This window comes from Pezoporus wallicus, unplaced genomic scaffold (assembly GCF_028554395.1).
Source record: "Pezoporus wallicus isolate ANWC-B61680 ecotype Strahan unplaced genomic scaffold, APGP_CSIRO_Pwel_v1 scaffold_7736, whole genome shotgun sequence".
NCBI classification, from domain to species: Eukaryota; Metazoa; Chordata; class Aves; order Psittaciformes; family Psittacidae; genus Pezoporus; species Pezoporus wallicus.
Window position 1 is genome coordinate 1259336 of NW_026636574.1, and position 18187 is coordinate 1277522.

General features: G+C 50.1%; 1 protein-coding gene across 9 annotated transcripts; it reads left to right on the forward strand.

Moving 5' to 3' along the window:
• The first annotated feature begins 124 nt into the window (after positions 1–124).
• On the forward strand, positions 125–13689 carry PFKFB2 (6-phosphofructo-2-kinase/fructose-2,6-biphosphatase 2). 9 transcript variants are annotated; one of them, XM_057400705.1, is made up of 16 exons: positions 125–232; positions 1460–1585; positions 1679–1775; positions 2090–2156; positions 2309–2383; positions 2520–2576; positions 3039–3163; positions 3516–3723; positions 3911–4057; positions 4659–4763; positions 5404–5533; positions 6236–6298; positions 6867–6940; positions 8515–8706; positions 10253–10320; positions 13440–13689. In XM_057400705.1, exons 1-15 carry the CDS (start codon positions 160–162, stop codon positions 10277–10279), a joined length of 1566 nt encoding a protein of 521 aa, XP_057256688.1. In that variant the 5' UTR covers positions 125–159; the 3' UTR covers positions 10280–10320; positions 13440–13689. The 9 variants fall into 9 exon arrangements, with proteins under 9 accessions (XP_057256688.1, XP_057256686.1, XP_057256687.1 ...); XM_057400703.1 differs by having other exon boundaries at positions 10253–10275; XM_057400704.1 differs by lacking the exon at positions 13440–13689 and adding an exon at positions 10926–12911.
• The last annotated feature ends 4498 nt before the right edge of the window (positions 13690–18187 follow it).

The window sequence follows — 18187 nt, forward strand, 5'->3', positions numbered from 1 at the left end:
CGCGAGACCTCCGTTCCGCGCGCCGTCATTGGCTGGGCCGCATCCAACCGGAGCGCTGGTGGCGGGGTCGGGGGCAGCGGGGCGCGCTCGCGCTTGTCATGTAGGGATTTGCATATAATTTGCGTGTGATTTGCATTCGTGGCGCGCCGCCGCGGGGCCATGGCGGCGGCGCGGCACGGCGGCGGCCCGAGGGGCAGGCCCGGGGGTCTGCGCGGCGGAGAGAAGCAGTGCTGTGAGTAAGCCCGGTCCGGAATGGGGTCTGCGCGCTGCCGCTCTTTAGGGGTTAAAACCATATCTATATATAATCTATATCTATATCTAATTTAAGGATCGCGCTTAAAACCGCGCGCGTTTTCCTCAACCCGCGTCCGTCCCCCCCCCCCCCCCCGTCCGCGGGCGCGCAGCCGGTGCCCGGCGTCCTGCCCGTGCGCTCCCGAGGGTGCTCGGCGCTCTCATCCCCGTCCTTCTTTCCGTGCCTCCCGGTGCTGCTCCGCTCCCAGCTCCGGGACTCGGGCTGTTTTCTGCTAGAACGTGAGTGTTTTACTTAAAGCACGTTCGCCCTTGGCGGCTCCTGCCCGGTCGGTAAATAGCAAATAGCTTTAAGGCTAAAGGTTGGTATTAGTTCCATTAGCTCAGCGGGCGCGTCGAGGCTAATGCGGCTCATTAGCTGACACCCGGGAGACCGCAGAGTGGTTAATGAGCGGTGAGGACACCAGGGAGCCCGTTAGGAGATGCACGGCGGGGGTCTGACCATCCGGGAGACCGGAGAATCTTAGAATCCCGGGGTGGGAAGGGCGTTCTGAGCATCTGGTCCAGTCTTCCCTGGCAAAGCATGACCTAGGCTGAATGTCCCAGCACCCTGTCCAGCCAGATCGTGACGGTGGGCAGCAGCGGGGGAGTCCTCCCCTTCCCTGGGGAGATTATATTGTTCTCATTGGGCAAAGTTTGCCTCTTGCCCCATGGGTAACTTGTACCCAATGCCCCTTGTTTTTCCTACGTGATTCTTTGCAAAAGGGAGTCTCCATCTTTCTGGAATCATGGAATGGTTTGTGTTGGAAGGGAAGGGAGCTTAAAGTTCATTCAGTTCCAACCCCTACCACAGGCAGGGACCCCTTCCACTGGAGCAGCTTGCTCCAAGCCCCTGTGTCCAACCTGGCCTTGAACACTGCCAGGGATGGGGCAGCCACAGCTTCTCTGGGCACCCTGTGCCAGCGCCTCAGCACCCTCACAGGGAAGAGCTTCTGTCTCAGAGCTCATCTCAGCCTCCTCTCTGGCAGGTTAAAGCCTGACAACAGCTCCGTGTCCTTCTTATGCTGGGGACCCTTGTGGTCTTTGTAGCCTCCCTTTAAATACTGGCACAAGATGGGCAGCTCTGCATGGCTTTGGGCTGGGGCTTGGTTCTTGCTCTCAGATACTCTGCGATGCTGCTGATGCTCCTGGGTTGGTTTTGGGTTTGCAGCATGGGCTTCCTACATGACCAACTCCCCAACGCTGATCGTCATGATCGGCCTGCCTGCACGCGGCAAGACCTACGTGTCCAAGAAGCTCACCCGCTACCTCAACTGGATCGGGGTGCCCACCAAAGGTGTGTGCTGGGACTGCCCTTGTGCAGAAAGCAGTGTGAGAGCTGCCTGTGCAGTGCTGTCAGTCTCACATGCTTGTCTTTTTGTGTGTGAAGTGTTTAACTTAGGAGTGTATCGCCGGGAAGCGGTGAAGTCTTACAAGTCCTATGACTTCTTCAGGCATGATAACAAAGAAGCCATGGAAATCCGCAAGTAAGTTGGTATCAAGGAGCAGAACTGTTCTGTGGTGGTCTGGTTAGTCTCAGGTCTTGGCAGGCTCTGTATTTCAGGGGCACAAATTAACAGTGATTGAAACTAGGGGATGAGGCAGCCCAGCACATGCAGGGATCCTGCCACAAGCAGGTTTTAGGCAGAGGTGCCTTATGATCCCTGGGGTTCTTAGGGATGCAGGGATGGGTCCTCCATGGGCAGAGGGAGAAGGTATTCAAACCTCTCCCAGTGGTTCAGAAGCTTTGGTGTTTGAATGCTTTCCATCAGCTCTAAGAGTACTTGTTTCTCTCCTGCAGGCGATGTGCCCTGGTGGCTCTACAAGACGTGAAGGCATATCTCTTGGAGGAGTGTGGGCAAATAGCTGTAAGACTTTGCTGCACTGAATATGGGTTATGTTTGGGTAGTTTAAAGCTGCCCACGTTATTTGGGGACTCGATTGTTACCCCCAGTGTTTTGGGGCTGGTTTAAAAGCCTTAGATGAAGTTGCTCATTGCTGCTTCCTCATTTTCTGGTAGGTGTTTGATGCGACCAACACCACTCGAGAAAGACGGGACCTGATACTAAGTTTTGCTAAAGAAAATGCTTTCAAGGTAGTGGTGCTGCTGTGTTTAATTTGTAGTTGCTGCACCGAGGGGCATTACTGCTCCCTGGGGCAGGAGCGCTTGAGTTTTGATCCAGGGTAGAGTTCTTGACTCTCTGAAATACGCTTCTTTGCCTTCTTTGTAGGTGTTTTTTGTGGAGTCCGTCTGTGACGATCCAGAAGTCATTGCTGCCAATATCCTGGTGCGTGCTGCATTTACCAGGCTTGGCTGCCTGTGCCTTCTGAGGGTGCTCAGTACAAGGTCACCAGCCACAATAGCTTACAGCAGTGTCTGCAAACATCTTGCTCTTATGTTTCACCTAAATAAGCAGCTGTAAGGTTTGCAGCTTTAGAAAAGCTAAAGATGCAGTTAGGCTATGTGAGAAGGTGGAAATCAAATGAAGCTGAGAAATGTTTGACCTTGAAGTGTGCTTTCTTGTTAGGGGGAGGCGAGCAGCAAGGCAGCTGTGTCTGTCAGAGGGCCAAGCACCACAGTGCCTTCAGAGTTGCCCTTTGTTTCCTCTCCAGGAGCAGGGTTTTTTCCACAGGGCAGGGTTAAACAATGCCTGTTTGTTTCCAAGGGGACGAATAATGTTATTCAGCTTTGCCTTTGTTCCCCGGGTGAGTTTACTTAACTCTCACAAAGTGGTGCTGTCTCTTATCAGGAGGTGAAGGTTTCCAGCCCTGACTACCCAGAGAGAAACAGGGAGAACGTGATGGATGATTTCCTGAAGAGGATAGAGTGCTACAAGGTCACTTACCAGCCTCTGGATCCTGATGCCTATGACAAGTAAGCAAAGCCCTGGGGTGCATTTTATCCGTGCACACGTGAGCTGCTTTGCTTTGTCGCTGCTGTTCTCTGGCTCCGGATGCTATAATGTGTCTGCTGGAGCCTCTGCTCTCCCAAAGTTGCCTGTGCGAAGGTGGTTCCCAAGTGATTTGAAAGGGTTTTTCTCTAGTGTACTGCAACGTAATGCAGCTCCTTGTGCAAGCAGTTCAGTGTCTCTTCTGTCTGCTGGAGTGACCCAGTGGTAGTGCTGATGCCTTTACTAGAGGATTAATAGCTAGATTACACCCGCAGATGCACGTGCTTCATATTTAAAACCAGTCGTGTGGGTGTTCTTATCTTATGTTGACTCCAGAGATCTTTCCTTCATTAAAGTGATCAATGTGGGACAGCGGTTCCTAGTAAACAGAGTCCAGGATTACATCCAGAGTAAAATCGTCTATTACCTAATGAACATTCATGTCCAGCCGCGTACCATCTACCTTTGCCGACATGGTGAGAGTGAATATAATCTTGTTGGCAAGATTGGTGGGGATTCTGGTCTGTCACCACGTGGGAAGCAGGTAAGTGTTTGGCAGCACCCGGGTTGCTGTATGTGTTGTGTGACCAGAGCCGGGCTCTGCATCCGACTCCTGCGAGGGGCAGCCCCGCAGATGGATCTTGCTGCAACAGCCACGGCCCTTGAAATGATGCTCTGAAGAGTGGCAGCAGCTCCTGCTCCCTCCTAACCTCCCCTGGTGTTTTCTCCAGTTTGCTCAGGCGCTGAAGAAGTTCCTTGAGGAGCAGGAAATCGTTGACCTGAAGGTGTGGACGAGCCAGCTGAAAAGGACGATCCAGACGGCCGAGTCCCTGGGGGTCATGTACGAGCAGTGGAAGATTCTCAATGAGATCGACGCTGTGAGTGAAATGCTGACTGAAGCCTTTAGCTTTCCGAGGCAGAAAATAATGCTTAAAACCAAATTTACTACGATAAAATGACCATTTCTTATTCATCTCTAACCATGTCCATGTATAATGTGCTCCAGCCTGTAGAAGCACAGTTTGGGTTGGAAGGGACCTTAAAGCTCCTCCACCTCCAACCCCTGCCACAGGCAGGGACCCCTCCACTAGAGCAGCTTGCTCCAAGCCCCTGTGTCCAACCTGGCCTTGAGCACTGCCAGGGATGGGGCAGCCACAGCTTCTCTGGGCACCCTGTGCCAGCGCCTCAGCACCCTCACAGGGAAGAGCTTCTGCCTGAGAGCTCATCTCAGACTCCCCTCTGCAGGTTAAAGCCATTCCTCTTGTCCTGTCCCTACAGGCCCTTGTCCAAAGCCCCTCTCCAGCTTTTTTTGTCAGCTCCTTTAGGTATTGGAAGGCCATTGGTGTGGCCATGGTAGATATACTGTCCATCATTTTCATCACATAAAGGAATTGCTCATCTCAGCCAGTTGCCTTTTTCTCTTTGTTGCATCTCCTCTGTTGAAATGGGGTGGGTTGTAACAAGTTGTTCTTTCCTCAGGGGGTATGTGAAGAAATGACCTATGGAGAAATTGAAGTCAAGTATCCAGATGAGTTTGCATTGAGAGATCAGGAGAAATACCTTTATCGCTATCCTGGAGGCGAGGTGAAGACCCTTAGAGAATAACAATGATACAGTATATGTAAACCAAAGAGATATGTGTAGAATTGAAAGACTTGACCTATTTTTTCTTTCTCTGCCAATATTTGTGTGAGCAACTGAAAACGTTAGGATCCATAATTGTCTTTCAGAGAGAAGGTTCATTGATTTCCTTTGTCATGGTGTGCAGATGATGCCTTTCAGTCAATGAACTGAGCCACTTCCTGAGTCCCTCGATGCCCCCCTTGGACACTGAGGGGCTTCTGCATCCCACTCATGTGGGCAAAGCCTGAATTTTCACCATAGAAAATGGAAAGGAGATGAATGTGGGGGTGGTGTGGAGCCGTTTCTGGGTTTACCTCACAACCTTCAGTGTATAACTGATCATTTTATGTTTTTGTTATGGCGCTCCTGAAGAGTTACCCGTAATCCAAACCCTCCTGTAATCTGCGGGTTGCTGACCTTAAGTTTCACCTTCTGCTCTTTGCCGTTTTCTCTCCCTGTGTTCACCAGATCATCCCTAAATGTGTGCATTTTGATTCTGAAATTGATGATTTCCTGAAGGTGAAGCTGTGCTAAAATTGCTGCTGCTGCTTTAAACCTCTGTTTACGAAATGCCTTGACAAATTCCCATTTTGTTTTCCAGTCCTACCAGGACTTGGTCCAGCGCCTGGAGCCAGTAATTATGGAGCTGGAAAGGCAAGGCAACGTCCTCGTCATCTCCCACCAGGCGGTTATGAGGTGCCTCTTGGCTTATTTTCTTGACAAGAGTGCAGGTACAAAAATAAGCGAGCGGTGGAAGGGGCTGGTTTCTCTGCTGCTTCCTTTGCAGGGCGTCGGGGAGGGTGGCTTGTAATTGCTCTTTGGATTTCTCACAAGGCAAGAGGTGCTTAAAAAAGCAAAGCAAACATTGCTCACAGACTTTAACCATTGCAGTTCAGTGGGGCAGGGAGCAAGAAGCTCTCCCTGCGTGAAGTGCAGGAGAGTGCTGCTCACTCTCTGCTCAGCTGCTGTTTCACCGGTGGCACTTATGTATTCTATAGGGACTTTATTTCAATGTAAAGGGGAAGTTTTGTGGTGCATGGGGACCCAAAGGGTTGGCAGTTGTGCTGCATTGCTGATTGATGCTGATCCTTTCTGTGGCATACTCACCTGGAAGCTAGTTCCAGTGCAGGCTCCTTTATGATGCTCCAGTGAGTGGCACTGGAGTTTAGTAAAGCCTTTAGTAAAGTTTATTCACTCCAAGTAGAACTCCCGTGGGTCCATGGCAGCTGTTGCTGTGGTGCTTTCCTACCTGTGTGCAGCTGGAGAGGCTTCTTTTTGTTGGCCCCATGTGTTGGGAATGGTGGGTTTGGTCCCATCCCACTGCTGCATCCAGTATTGCTATGTGGAACGTTCCCACCCAAAGCCTGGGCAGAGTGGGGCGGCTGGTGTGGGCAGCACCCCATAATACCCCATAACGCCTGCCTCTGTCCTAGATGAGCTGCCCTACCTGCGATGCCCTCTCCACACCATTCTGAAGCTCACACCTGTGGCATATGGTAAATACTGTCTTTTCTTCCCCTGGTGTCTATGTGTGTGTGTATCATGGGGTGGTTTGGGTTGGGAAGGACCTTAAGGTCATCTACTTCCAACCCACTGCCATGGGCAGGGAATCTAATGGGCGGGTTTGTGTTCATGTCTGGCAGCAACCAGCTGAGCTATAGAAGCTTCTGGTGGTGTATTTAATATATATAAAGGTTCTGGACTGTGGGAGGGTTTGGAGGGAGCAGTGGGAGAGGAGATATGTGGGTGCCAGGGTGTTTCCATCTCCTACACAAGTGATAATTATCTCTGGATACCCATTTTGAGGCTGTTTGTGCCTCCAGTTTGGGGTGCAGTCAGTTAAAAATGGCTTTTTGTGGATGGACCTATAGTCCCCATAACAGGGCTGAACAGTGAAGGTCAAAGCCAGAATGTAGTTCAAGTGTGAAGTCCTGTTTGTTTGAGCTGTCTTAAAACTGGAACCCATTTATTGCTGCTCACTTCCCATGCTGTTTCCAGTATGAAAATAAAAGATGATTATTTCTTAAGTTACCCTTCCTCATATTAACTTCTCTTGTGGTAAAGGCTGTAAAGTGGAGACAATCACCCTGAACGTGGAAGCAGTGAACACCCATCGTGACAAACCCTGTCTGAACTCAGTAAGTTCTTGCTGCGCTGCTCGGGCTTTATCCCATTCCAAAAGTAAGGACCCTGAAACACTCCTCAGTTCCTGCTGTCAGTGAGCACAAAGGCTTGCTTCAGAAAGAATCCCCCCCCAAAGCAGAATTAATAGGGGGTGGAATTAGTTTGTTTCCCAGGCCAGGGAGAGATGCTTTCGGAGCTATTGTAGGAGGCAGAACGGGCAAGTTTAAAATGGAGATCTTGGAGTTCCTGGTCTCAGTTGATGGAGTTGTTGTTGCTTGTTTCTCTTAATGGTGATAACCTCAGAAAGAGTTGCCAGAATGTTTGGAAGTGATTTATTTTTCCTTCACTGTCTTGATGAGCTTTTCTCTTTGTAAAGCTGCCACTGGGGTAAGGCTGGGTTCTAGGGGTGGTTCTTGGTGGCTCTTGCAGCCCTTGCGGGGCAGGAACAGAGGGTTTTCCCTTGTAAAACACACAAGACATCAGCAGAGACAAGTGTCTGGGGCAAAGCAAGACTGCGGTGTTCCTAAACTTTGTATGTATTGGAGGCATGAGGAGATGGGTCCAATTTATTTCCCTTGCACCGTGAATCTTCTTGGAGCAGTAGTGGAAACACTTCAGGCTCTGGCTTTATTTATGAGCTCCTGTCTCCCTTTACTTCAATGACTGCTCAGCCATCCACCTTGTGGAGGCACCACGTAATTATGTGCTGAGTCTGTGGAAGCTGCTGTTACTGTAGGTGCTTGCTTCTGTAAATGCAGCTTTGCAAAGGGATTGATCCATCAGGGAATGGTGCGTAGTGATTGCCTGTAATTAGCTCCCCCGATTAAAGAGCGTAAACCAGCTCTCTGCTGTGCTAGCTCACAGGAAATCAAAGTGCATCACATCTTAAGTTCTTTTGCTATGTTTAGGCTTTTTAGCTGCTTCTTGTTGTGCTGTATAAAGAGCTATTGGTTGATTGTCTGGGATATGGTTGGTTTTTGTGTCCCAACATAAAATCCCCTATGCCAAGGGACCATAAACGAGGAGAGAAGAGACTGAGAACCTGCATCTGTGGCTGGAGGGATTGTGGAGCTAAATCCAGCTGGTTGCAAAACACTAAACTGAGGATATTCAGCAAGGTTTTTGTGCCCGGTCCCGTGCTGGTGCTTTCCAGTCAGTCACTGATCGCTTTGCGACCTCTGTGTGATGCCTGTGTCGAAATCATTGCTCGCCTGGAGAAGTGGGAGGCTGTTTCTGTTGTTCTTGGCTTTACTCGGGCAATGCGGCTGCTTTGGGGGAGAAGAAACACAAAGAATGGAAAGTTTTTCTATTTCTAATTATGCTAAATTGATTGTGGGGAGAAAAGGAAAATAAACCCCAAAATGACCCAAAACCACCCCTCCCTGAACAAAGCTAAGCAAAAGACTCTCAAAGGGAAGTGAAACTGCTCAGAAAGAGGCTTTTCAGTGGCCTCCGAGGCAGATCAGCCGAGCGGATGGGGTGTTTGCCCCTGCTGGTGCTCTGCAGGGGAGGTGTGCGCCGTCGTGGATGCGTTTGTAAACTGTGGTTCCCCTTTTCATTCCTTGTGATTCCCTCCACCCGGGATCAGAACAAGCTTCCCTCCGGCCAAAGCCCTGCGAGGATGAGAAGGAACAGCTTTACGCCGCGGGCCAGCGCGGACACGGTAAAGCGCCCGCGCCATTACAGCGTTGGGAGCAAACCTCTCGACCTCGTGGGGCCTTTCCCATCCCTGGAAGCTCGAGATGGGGCCGACCAGCAGCAGCTGCAAGTTGAGGTCCAGGTGGTACCTTCTCTGTGTTTCCCTTCCCCACCATCACCCGCAGCTGTCAGTGGTCCTGTCTGGAATGCAGCCCATTCCCAGGGGCTTTGTTTCCCTGTAAGAATCCTCCTGGATTAGACACTCATAAACCCCAAAGTCACCCCATTAAACTAGAACTGTGGTGCCAAAGGCTTTCAGAACCAGGTTGGTTGGGCCTTGGAGCAGCCTGATTGAGTGGCAGGTGTCCCTGCCCATGGCAGGGGGTTGGAACTGGATGGGCTTTGTGGTTCCTTCCAACCCAAGCCATTCTGTGATCATGAGGCTTTGTGCAGGTGAGTTTCCATCAGCGCAGTAGGGTTTTGGCAGGGTGGCTGATTCTGGGTGATGCTTTCTGGCAAAAACCCAACTGGAAGGAGTTACAAGTATCCTCTTTGTCTAAGTTAGATGCTGCAGCCAAGTGTTGCTCCAGTCCCTGGTAGGAAATACTTGAATCATGACTTTGTCAGTGCCTGTTTTCTTGCAGATCCCATTGTCAGCAGCTTATTGAACAAAGTTTGGGCTCTTTGGGTGCCGAGAACAGAGCAGCTTTGGGTGCTTGGTGTTTCATCTGGCTTAAAAAAGGCACCAAGGCCCTCATCAGTGTTGGGTGCAGAGTCCCATTTGTTTCTTTGCTCATTTAAACTTGTTTTGCTGTTAAATGAGGTGTTAAATTGAGGTTAAATGAGGTTAAATTGAGGTGTGTGCCTGGGAGAGCACAGGCAAAGAGGTTTGGAGGGGACTTTGAGGAGGTCTTGGCTGGGTCCTACAGAGTCATAGAAGTTAGGGTTGGAAAGAACCTATGTTGTAACATGCAGAGTAATGTGCACATTACATGTGTGTTGTAATGTGCAGAGAGCCATTACCAAAGCTGTTTAATCTTGGATGCTTTAGAGGTTAATGTTTCCCCAGCTATTAGTGAGCCCAGCTTCCCCCCCTTCCCTCGGGGTAAGTGACCAGAGAGCAAAGGAAGGGGTGATGCAGCACGGGTGAACATTGCTGGTGTTTCCATGCTCGGTTTAGAGCATGAGGCTCAGGCATCCCCCAAATCCCAGGGCTCTGGTGCACCGAACCAGCCAGGGCTTTGCATTGGGGTGGATTTGAGCCACAGCAATTCTGCTTCATGTCTCGGCTGGAGAGGACCTTGATGGCCTGAGGTGGGTGCCCCAGGACAGGGATCCCCCCCCGTTTGCAGTTGTACCCTTCATCCTTGTAGTGATGAAGGAGCATTTAGTAAGGCCTGGGTTCTGGGCTGGCTGTGTGGTAGGGAATTGTCCTGCCCCAGGACCTTTTGCCTGAATGGAGCCCTTGGGATAAGCAGCAGTGGAGGGAGGAGGTGGCCAGGCACTGCAGCACCATCCATGCCTTGTATCAGCTCCTCTGTGATACAAGCCTCCCCCCAGCTCCCTGACATGGCATCTTTGGGGTTGCTTCACTTTCCTCATTTGCTTTGCTGCTTGTCCTATTATTTCAAAATCTCCCTTAAAATGCACTATGAGCTATCCTGTGCTGTTTCTTCTTTCCTTTGCAGCCTCAAGGGGGAATTGCTTGCCTGTGAGTATCACTGAAAGCAGCTTCTATGTACTCTCTTTTGGTTTAGTAAGTAGGACTTCTCTTGATTACTATTGCATGGAATCTACTGTGGTGAAAGACAGATGCATGGAGCAGAAGGAAGTCTTTGTCATTAAGGGGGACCTCAGTGGGGGAGAAGTATGTTACCAGGCTGAGCCCACTAATCCAGGGGCTCCAACTGGTTTTACTGGTGAATATGCTTCTGATGGCTGCCCATAAAGTGTGTTTCACCCTGAGCTTGCTTCATGCCTGGACCAGGATGTGGAATGGCTGCACTGGCACTGCCAGGCTGAGCCATGTAGCCCGTCCTGAGCAGTGCTGGCTCCCATATATGTCTCCTTTCCATCTGGTGACCCATGGATGGCAGAGATTTTGCAGGAGTTGTTGGATTTTGTAGGCTGGATGGGAGTGGTGCTGCTCAGCCCCAGTTCCCCATGGCTTGAAGGAGCTGGGGGGGTTTAGCATGTGCTTGACAAGTAGCTGGGTGGATAAACCTTCCTGTGCGGGTGCCTGTTGTCACTGAGTCCTCACCACCACGTCCCTTTTGAGGCCCCTTGACTGGGGGCGAAGGGAGTGCGACTCCCTCCCACCCTAAGGGGAGAACATGTCCTTGTCTGTCCCCCTCTCTTTAGGGAGCCTGCAGCCAGCATCACCCACGAACCCTTGGCTTCCCCCTCAACCTCTGAGTAAGGGGCTTGGATGAGACCACGGCTGCTGCCCCGTGCACAAAGGCTGGAGATGCCCTCGCTTCGCTGTGCTCCCACCAGCCCTGCTCTGCTGGTGCCTGGGGCAGACCCTGCTGCAACCCTGCTCTTGGCTCCTCGAGTGTTTCTCCTCCTGCAGTACACACAGTGCTGATGGGTTTTGTCTTGTGAAGGGGGGTTTTGCTGCTCTGTCTGGGGACCTGGCTGCATTATTGCAGAGCAGGTCCCTGCATGGGGCTGTGGGATGGCTCTTGGCAGCTCTCACAGTGCATCCTCTGCGCTGAGCCATGCTCATCCCCATGCACTGCGGTGACCCACAGTATCTGGCTGCATCCCTCATCTTTGGGATAACAGTGATGTCCCTCTCTGGGAGCAGCAGGCTGTGCTGGGGAGCACCCAAGGGTGGTGGTGCCTAAGGGTGGGCTCAGAGATGGCACAAGCTGTGTCCTTGGGGGCTTGCTGTTGCTGCACATGGGCTGCTGGGGTTGTTGTTGACCTGCTCTTGCTCTCAGCAAGGCTCTGCTCCCTCCTTGCCTCTGCCCTTGGACAGATCCTCTCACTCCTGGTGCTCTGGTGTCAGAGAGCTGGGTTATGTGCAAAGAAAGTAAAGCAGGAGCTGGTTCAGTTTCCAGATGCCAAGTGTTGAAACAGGGTCCAGGTTTGGGTGGTGAGCTCCTGTTTCCCCTGTGGCAGGGTGTTCCCCTTGCTGTCATAGGATGCAGCTCATCCCTTCCAGAGAAGGGAGGTGCAGCTCCTGCCTCTGCTCAGGTAATGTTCCTCCAGCCCTGAGAAACTCCCCCTTGAATGTATTTGGCTTTTGGATGTGCAGTTTTCTGCTTTAATTGCACTTTGTCCTTGAAGTGAAGCTCTTCCAACCATTCTGTCAATGCAGCTGCTCTTACTCTGTCACCGCGATGTTATGGGACACAAAGGTATGGGATTGATCCCAAAGTGACATGCCTCTGTCTCCTGTTTGCTAGTTTGGGATAGCATTTTGAATAATGCTGCAGAGTGTTCTTACTGACCTGCCAAAGCTGTGGAAGCGCACAAAGCATCAGGCTCAGGTCCTGCTGCAGAGCATCTCCCAGGCTGGGATGGCAACTTGAGAATGGTCCAGCCAGTAGTGATGCCAAAAGGGCCTGTTTCTCCTAAAGCTGCCTGTCTCTCTGTGTTTCAGAGGCCTTAATGTTGATGATGAGGGGGAAAAGGAGAAAGAACCTGAGCTGGGGAGCTTGTGCTAAATCTGAGAAATTATTCCTGTACTAATATTAATTTAGAATCCAATCAGAGGAATATTATCCATAGGCTAAAAATCAAAGCCTTGCCCCTTTGGATTTGCCTTTGCTCTGGGCCGTGTGGTTAGAAAATGAATGTATGTACTTGGAGTGCTTCTTTCCCCCTATATTTAAACAAATAACACAGATTTCCTAGGAGGGGATGCAGATAAATGATAGCAACTTGGTCCAGCTTCCTCAATTCCAGTACAAACTTCCTTCCTTCCTAGTACTGCTGTTTTGCTTGAGAAGGTAGCATGTGAGCAGCTCTTATGGATTAGCCCTGATGATGGTTACTCTCGAAGTGTCCTTGTTGGGAAAACTGTTTTAATTTTCCTTTGCTTTGGTTTTTAATTGCAAATAGAACATATGCAGGGTCTGGATTTCCCAACTGCTGGATTTCAGGTGTTGGTTGGCAGCAAACTGGCTCCAGAGCTGTGCCATTGGTTCTCTTAATGGCAAACCAGTGCTGGTGCAGTAACAAAGACAGCTTAGACCTATTGATTCACACATTGGTTTGGAGTGTGAGTGCTGCATCTAAGCAGGGCAGGCACTGGCCATGGCACAAAAGGAGCCTTTTCTGTGCTCTGAGACATTGCATGAACAGCAGCTGTAGGAAATCCTGGTTAATGGGTTTTAACTTGTGTGATTTGAATTCACTTGTACTGACCTGAGTGTGTTTGTGGTGTCTGTTGAGCCCTCACTGAGGCAGTAGTTCTATCAAAACTAGAAGTATTTATTGTGGTTAATATGTGAAATGATTCCTATAATGTTTCTTTGTTCTGGAAGTGTATTTTCCTATGGAGAAGAGAAATAAAAGTGAGCAACCCTCAGTAACCAGCCTGCTTCATTATTGCCTCCAGAAAAGCTGAGCTTGCATGGTCCCAGGGTGGGAAACCCTTCTCATAGAGCTTTGCAAGAGGTTAAAGGATGATGCAAAGTGTGAAGCAACTCATTATTTGCTGGGTTAGAAGTAAAGAAGAAAACCCTTTGATGGTCTCAGTCATACAGAATGATTATATGGATGCTGGAATGATGCAGAGTGATTATATGGAGCTGGTGTAGTATCTCTGTCCATCCCCAGCACTAAGCTGAGCTCTGCTGTCCCTGCTTTACATCTCCTGACTTAGCCTTGGTCTGACGTGTCCTGTTTCTCTCTCATTTGTAGAGGATGGCCAGTTTAACGGTGTAGAGGTTTGGCTTTCATCTGGGATTTCCACGGCTGGGAAGAGCCCTGCGGCTGGACTTGAGCATCCCTGGAGCGCAGTGAGCTGCTGCCGCTTCGGCCCACCCTCTCCTCTGAAATGTGTGTTTAGAGCCTCTCTGTGTCTTTTCTTTCTGAATGCTGCAGTGTCTGCCCATGGGATTGGAGAAGGATGTGAGCTAATTTATTCCTGGGCTTCCTGGGGTCCCCTGTTTGTCCTCCTCATCAGGTAGCGAAATTAACTGCAGTGTATGCAGGACAAAATGGTCATACTCATACTCACCAAAGCAGCTTTTCTTTGGTGTAAGCAGACCAAATCCCCAAGTTCTTATTTAGCTGTTACCATCTCTAATGTCAAGTGCAGTACTCGTGGTGTTTAACCGTCCCCAGAGCTCCAGGCATTGCTCAGCTTTGTTTTCAGGACTCCTGATTTAAATCCCCAGATCCGAGGTGGTTCCTTTGCTCTGGGAAGGCTTTTGCTCATCCTATAAAACACACGGCGCTTGCTAGGTCAGCAGATCCTGCGAGGGGCAGAAGGGAATCAAACCTCCTGTCCCTCTCTGGAAAGAGCTTAGTGCTGTTGAAGCTGAGCTCAAGTCCTGCTTTGGCTTTGCACCCAGATCTAAGCTTCCTCCTCTCATTTTTCCTGTGTTCTATGGACACTTTTATCTGTGAGAACAGAAAACGAGAGCATCACTTTGCTCTCAGGGCCACATGTGCAGGGCTTGCTAGAAGCACAAGATCTTTTACCAGTTGTCTTTTTAATGTACCAGAACTTAAGCCCACCAACAAGGTTTTTAAACTTGCCTATGAAAAAGCTGTGAATGATGTTGATGCATAATGCTGCTTTTAATAGAGTTTAAGCTGCTTTAGTGTTCAGTGCATAGGTGAGGAAGCTGCCGTGTGGTGCAGCTCATGTGTTACTTAAATCCCCACCAAAACTCCAAATTGAGTTTTCTCCCACAGATTTTGACTTGGAATCATAGAACCCCAGCCTGGTTTGAGTTGGAAGGGACCTTAAAGCTCCTCCAGCTCCAACCCCTGCCACGGGCAGGAACAGCACCTTCCACTGGAGCAGTTTGCTTCAAGCTCCTGTGTCCAGCCTGGCCTTGAGCACTGCCAGGGATGGGGCAGCCACAGCTTCTCTGGGCACCCTGTGCCAGCGCCTCAGCACCCTCACAGGGAAGAGCTTCTCCCTTATCTCCAACCTAAATCTCCCCTCTGACAGTTTAAAACAAAACCAGTTATGCCAAACTCCATTTTATCCTGCTCCTACCCTTCTTGAAGAAAGGGGCATTTAGGTATGAAGCAGGAGGCTCTTCTGGACCTGCTGTTTCAAGTTGACTCCAGGTTTCAAGTTGCCTCCGTAGGAGCAACTTCTGGGACCCAGGTTGCTTATTTTAAATGTGGGAATAGATGTTGGCCATACCCAGAGCAGGGGTTTGTGCCTGAGAAGCGCTGCAGAGGAGCTCAGCAGCCCTGAAGCCTGAGATTTACCTGGAGATTTTGAGCTCAAATCTGGGTTATTTTAAGCACTCCAGACTTGTAAATTGATAAAGCTGAGATAGGAAGGGGCATGGCAAAGGCCCAGACATTAATCCTCACCCCTTAGGATTTCTGAGGAGCAGAAGCATGTGTTAATCTAAAGCAATTGTGCCGCAGAGGAAAGAAATTGAGTGGGTGAGAAACTGAGTTGTCATAGTTTTGTTCCTTCCGCCGTTCTCACGGGGGCACAGGTTTGCTGTGCAGGAGCAGAGTCTGTTCTTGGGTTTTAAATGTCACAGTGCTTAGAAACGAGCCAAAAAACCTTGCAGGAAGAGATTTCCAGCCTATTACATGGTGGTACTCGCTGTCACACTCCAGTGATGCTCTAAACGCACAAAGCACATTGGGCTGGCTGCTCCTGTCCAGCCATCTCCTGCTCTGTGAGTAAAAAAGGAGTAGCAATGTACTGTAGGATGTTTATGCACAATATGCAGTAATAACTTGTGAAGGAGTTAATTCTCTTTGTATCATTGAGTAGTTAATGGCTGTAAGGAGACAAAATACATGTTTTTACCTGCCAGGATTCATGAAGGCAGCTACTATGATGTTGGTTGTAATTAATATTTGTATTAATCACTGTTAAAAATCAGGTCTCTGGGTCCTTATCACTGACTGTGGGTACCTTATTCCTGTTGTGGGTCCTTGCTTTGGTCGTAGGCTGCTGGGTCATGGGATGGAGCCTCTCAGCCACCTCTGCAGATGGCAGTGTTCGTGCCTTGTTGCTTTAATCAAAGCCTAATAATAGCCTTTTCCTCCTGCATTTTAACTTTCAAAAGGCCTAAATACAGGTGTCCAGAGCAGAGCAGCAGCAGACTCATGATCATCATTGTTGCCAGGTGGGTGAGTCATACCTGCCATGGTCCCGGGTCCTGCTGAGCCTTTGGGGGCAGTGGGGCTGGGACGATGCTAGTGACCCCACACATCTCCCCAGCCCCATACAGGTCCCTGTGCCAGGTTTTTCCTTGAAATCACCTGATTTCCTTGGCACTGTGCGTGCAAACACCCCCGGATAAACAGCGATTGCACAATGGGCTGAACTGAGGCTCAGCAGCTGCTTGTGCTCTCGGTTGTACTGGCACTGGTGTGTTGGGCTGGGCAGGTAGAGGTGAGGAGCTGGGAGGTGTGGAAGGGGGCTTGGTTCCTTCAGGAGCATTGCTTCATGACTTGGGAGTTTTCTGTGTTTCCCTCACTTTCTGTGTCTCTGTTTCTAGCAGCAGAGGTGGTGGTGGTGGCAGCCACCCTGAGCTGTGGTCCAGGGGCCCAATGGCTGCTCCGTCAGCATTATGGGTTATTTTAGAGAGCAGTGATCTCAGGCAAAATCTGTTCCATCTCTGCCACCAGTGATGGGGAAAATCAGGCAAGGAAAAAGGCTTCAAACCAGCCCAGGTAGCTGGAGTTTGCATACACTGCCTGCACCATTAGAGCTGCCACCACTGTAAGTCATCCTATTGCTGGTAGCTTGGCAGCAGGTGATGGGGAAGCCTTGGGAGCAGCAGCATTGCTGTCAGTCCTTCCAGGAACCACCAGCTCCATGGGTACATCCTAAACCCTCACCCTGTCCTCCTTCAAAGGGTGCTGCTGGTGCCACCTCTGCCTCTCCTGCTGCTGCTCTGTCCCTGAACACTGTTTGCAAATGCATCTTTGTGTTTGGTAAGATCAATGTTACACGTCTACTTGCAATTTGGCTGCACTACTGCTTCCTAATGTGATTTTTTAGGTTTCAAAGAAATGCAGTGTATATAAACCTGTGCTGTTTGTTGTGAACTCTCTGCACTTGAGCATAAATATCCCATCAGCATTTATTTACAATAAAGAGATTTTAAAATAATACAGATCTAGTTCTCGCTGTTATTTTCCATTATTATTTGCCCTGTTGTGGGCTGGTTTTCATAGGATCATGGAATGGTTTGGGTTGGAAGGGACCTTAAAGCCCTTCCAGCTCCAACCCCTGCCACAGGCAGGGACCCCTTCCACTAGAGCAGCTTGCTCCAAGCCCCTGTGTCCAGCCTGGCCTTGAACTCTTTCTAGATGAAAAACAGAGGAGCAACTGGTGACACTGATTTCCAGCAGCTGGAAACCAGTTTTTCCCAAAGGGACTCTCCAGTTGCAGCCTGAAGAGATGTCACCTTGGATATGGTCAAGGAAAACCCCTTTTATCCTGCTTATCCCATTGCAAGCTGTGGATTGAGGAGGTCTTAGGAGTGTTTAGTGCTGTCAGAGCAGGCGATGGCTGTACCTTGGCTGCTGCTCCCTGAGCACATACTAACAAACCTCCTGGGTGCCTGCTGGGAAGCTGCTGCTTTTCCAGCACACAGATTGGCTTGTTCTGACCCATAATGGGGAAACCAAATCCTGAAAGCCTGTTTGTGTTTGTGATTAACTGGATTCTTGTCAATATTTAGTGGAGGGCAAGTGCCTGCTCGGAAGTACCAGGAGACCTGATGTGAGCAAGCCCCTGCTTGTGGGGTGAGGGCAGGGAGCCTTTTGCTGTGCTTTATAGAATAAAACCTCTTATTGTTTCATTGCATTTCTGGCCTGAGCCGAGGCGAGCTCCAGGAAGGGGAGGTATCCCTCTCAACGTAGGGATGACGGGGTACCTTTTTCTGGCAAAAAAGGCCTCGGTTTTGGCAGAACAAACCAATGTGAGAAGCACAGCCTGGGGTGAAAAGTCCATCATTGCCAGGTTCTCGGCGGTGATTCAAGCATGGATGAAGCTGAAGTGCAAAAGGAGCAAAGGGCTCAGTTCCTTCCAAAGCTCTTGCAAGTGGAAAATGACCCACTGGGGACAGCTGCATTTGGGAAGGGCTTTCAGTGAGACAAAGGGCAACTGCGTTCCCATTGTGGACATGGATGGTGAGCACCGAGCTGATGCTGCCCGAGACCTGATGTGCTGCTGAGCTTCAGCTGCTTTAATGGAGGTAGGTGGAGTAGGTTGAGGAAACTCTACTTTGAGCACTTGCCATAGGCTTTTGAGGTCAGGAGGGATCAGCTCATGGTTGACATTGCCCCAGGGTGAAGCAGTCTCTTGAGGAGCTCCCTGGGCATCACTTGGGGATCAGCACTGACCGGGTGCCGTTGCTGCACAATGGAATGGGCAGCGTCCTGCTCAGCAGGGATCATTCCAACAAGGAGCTGGCAGCTCCTCACAGAAAACAAACAATTTCAAC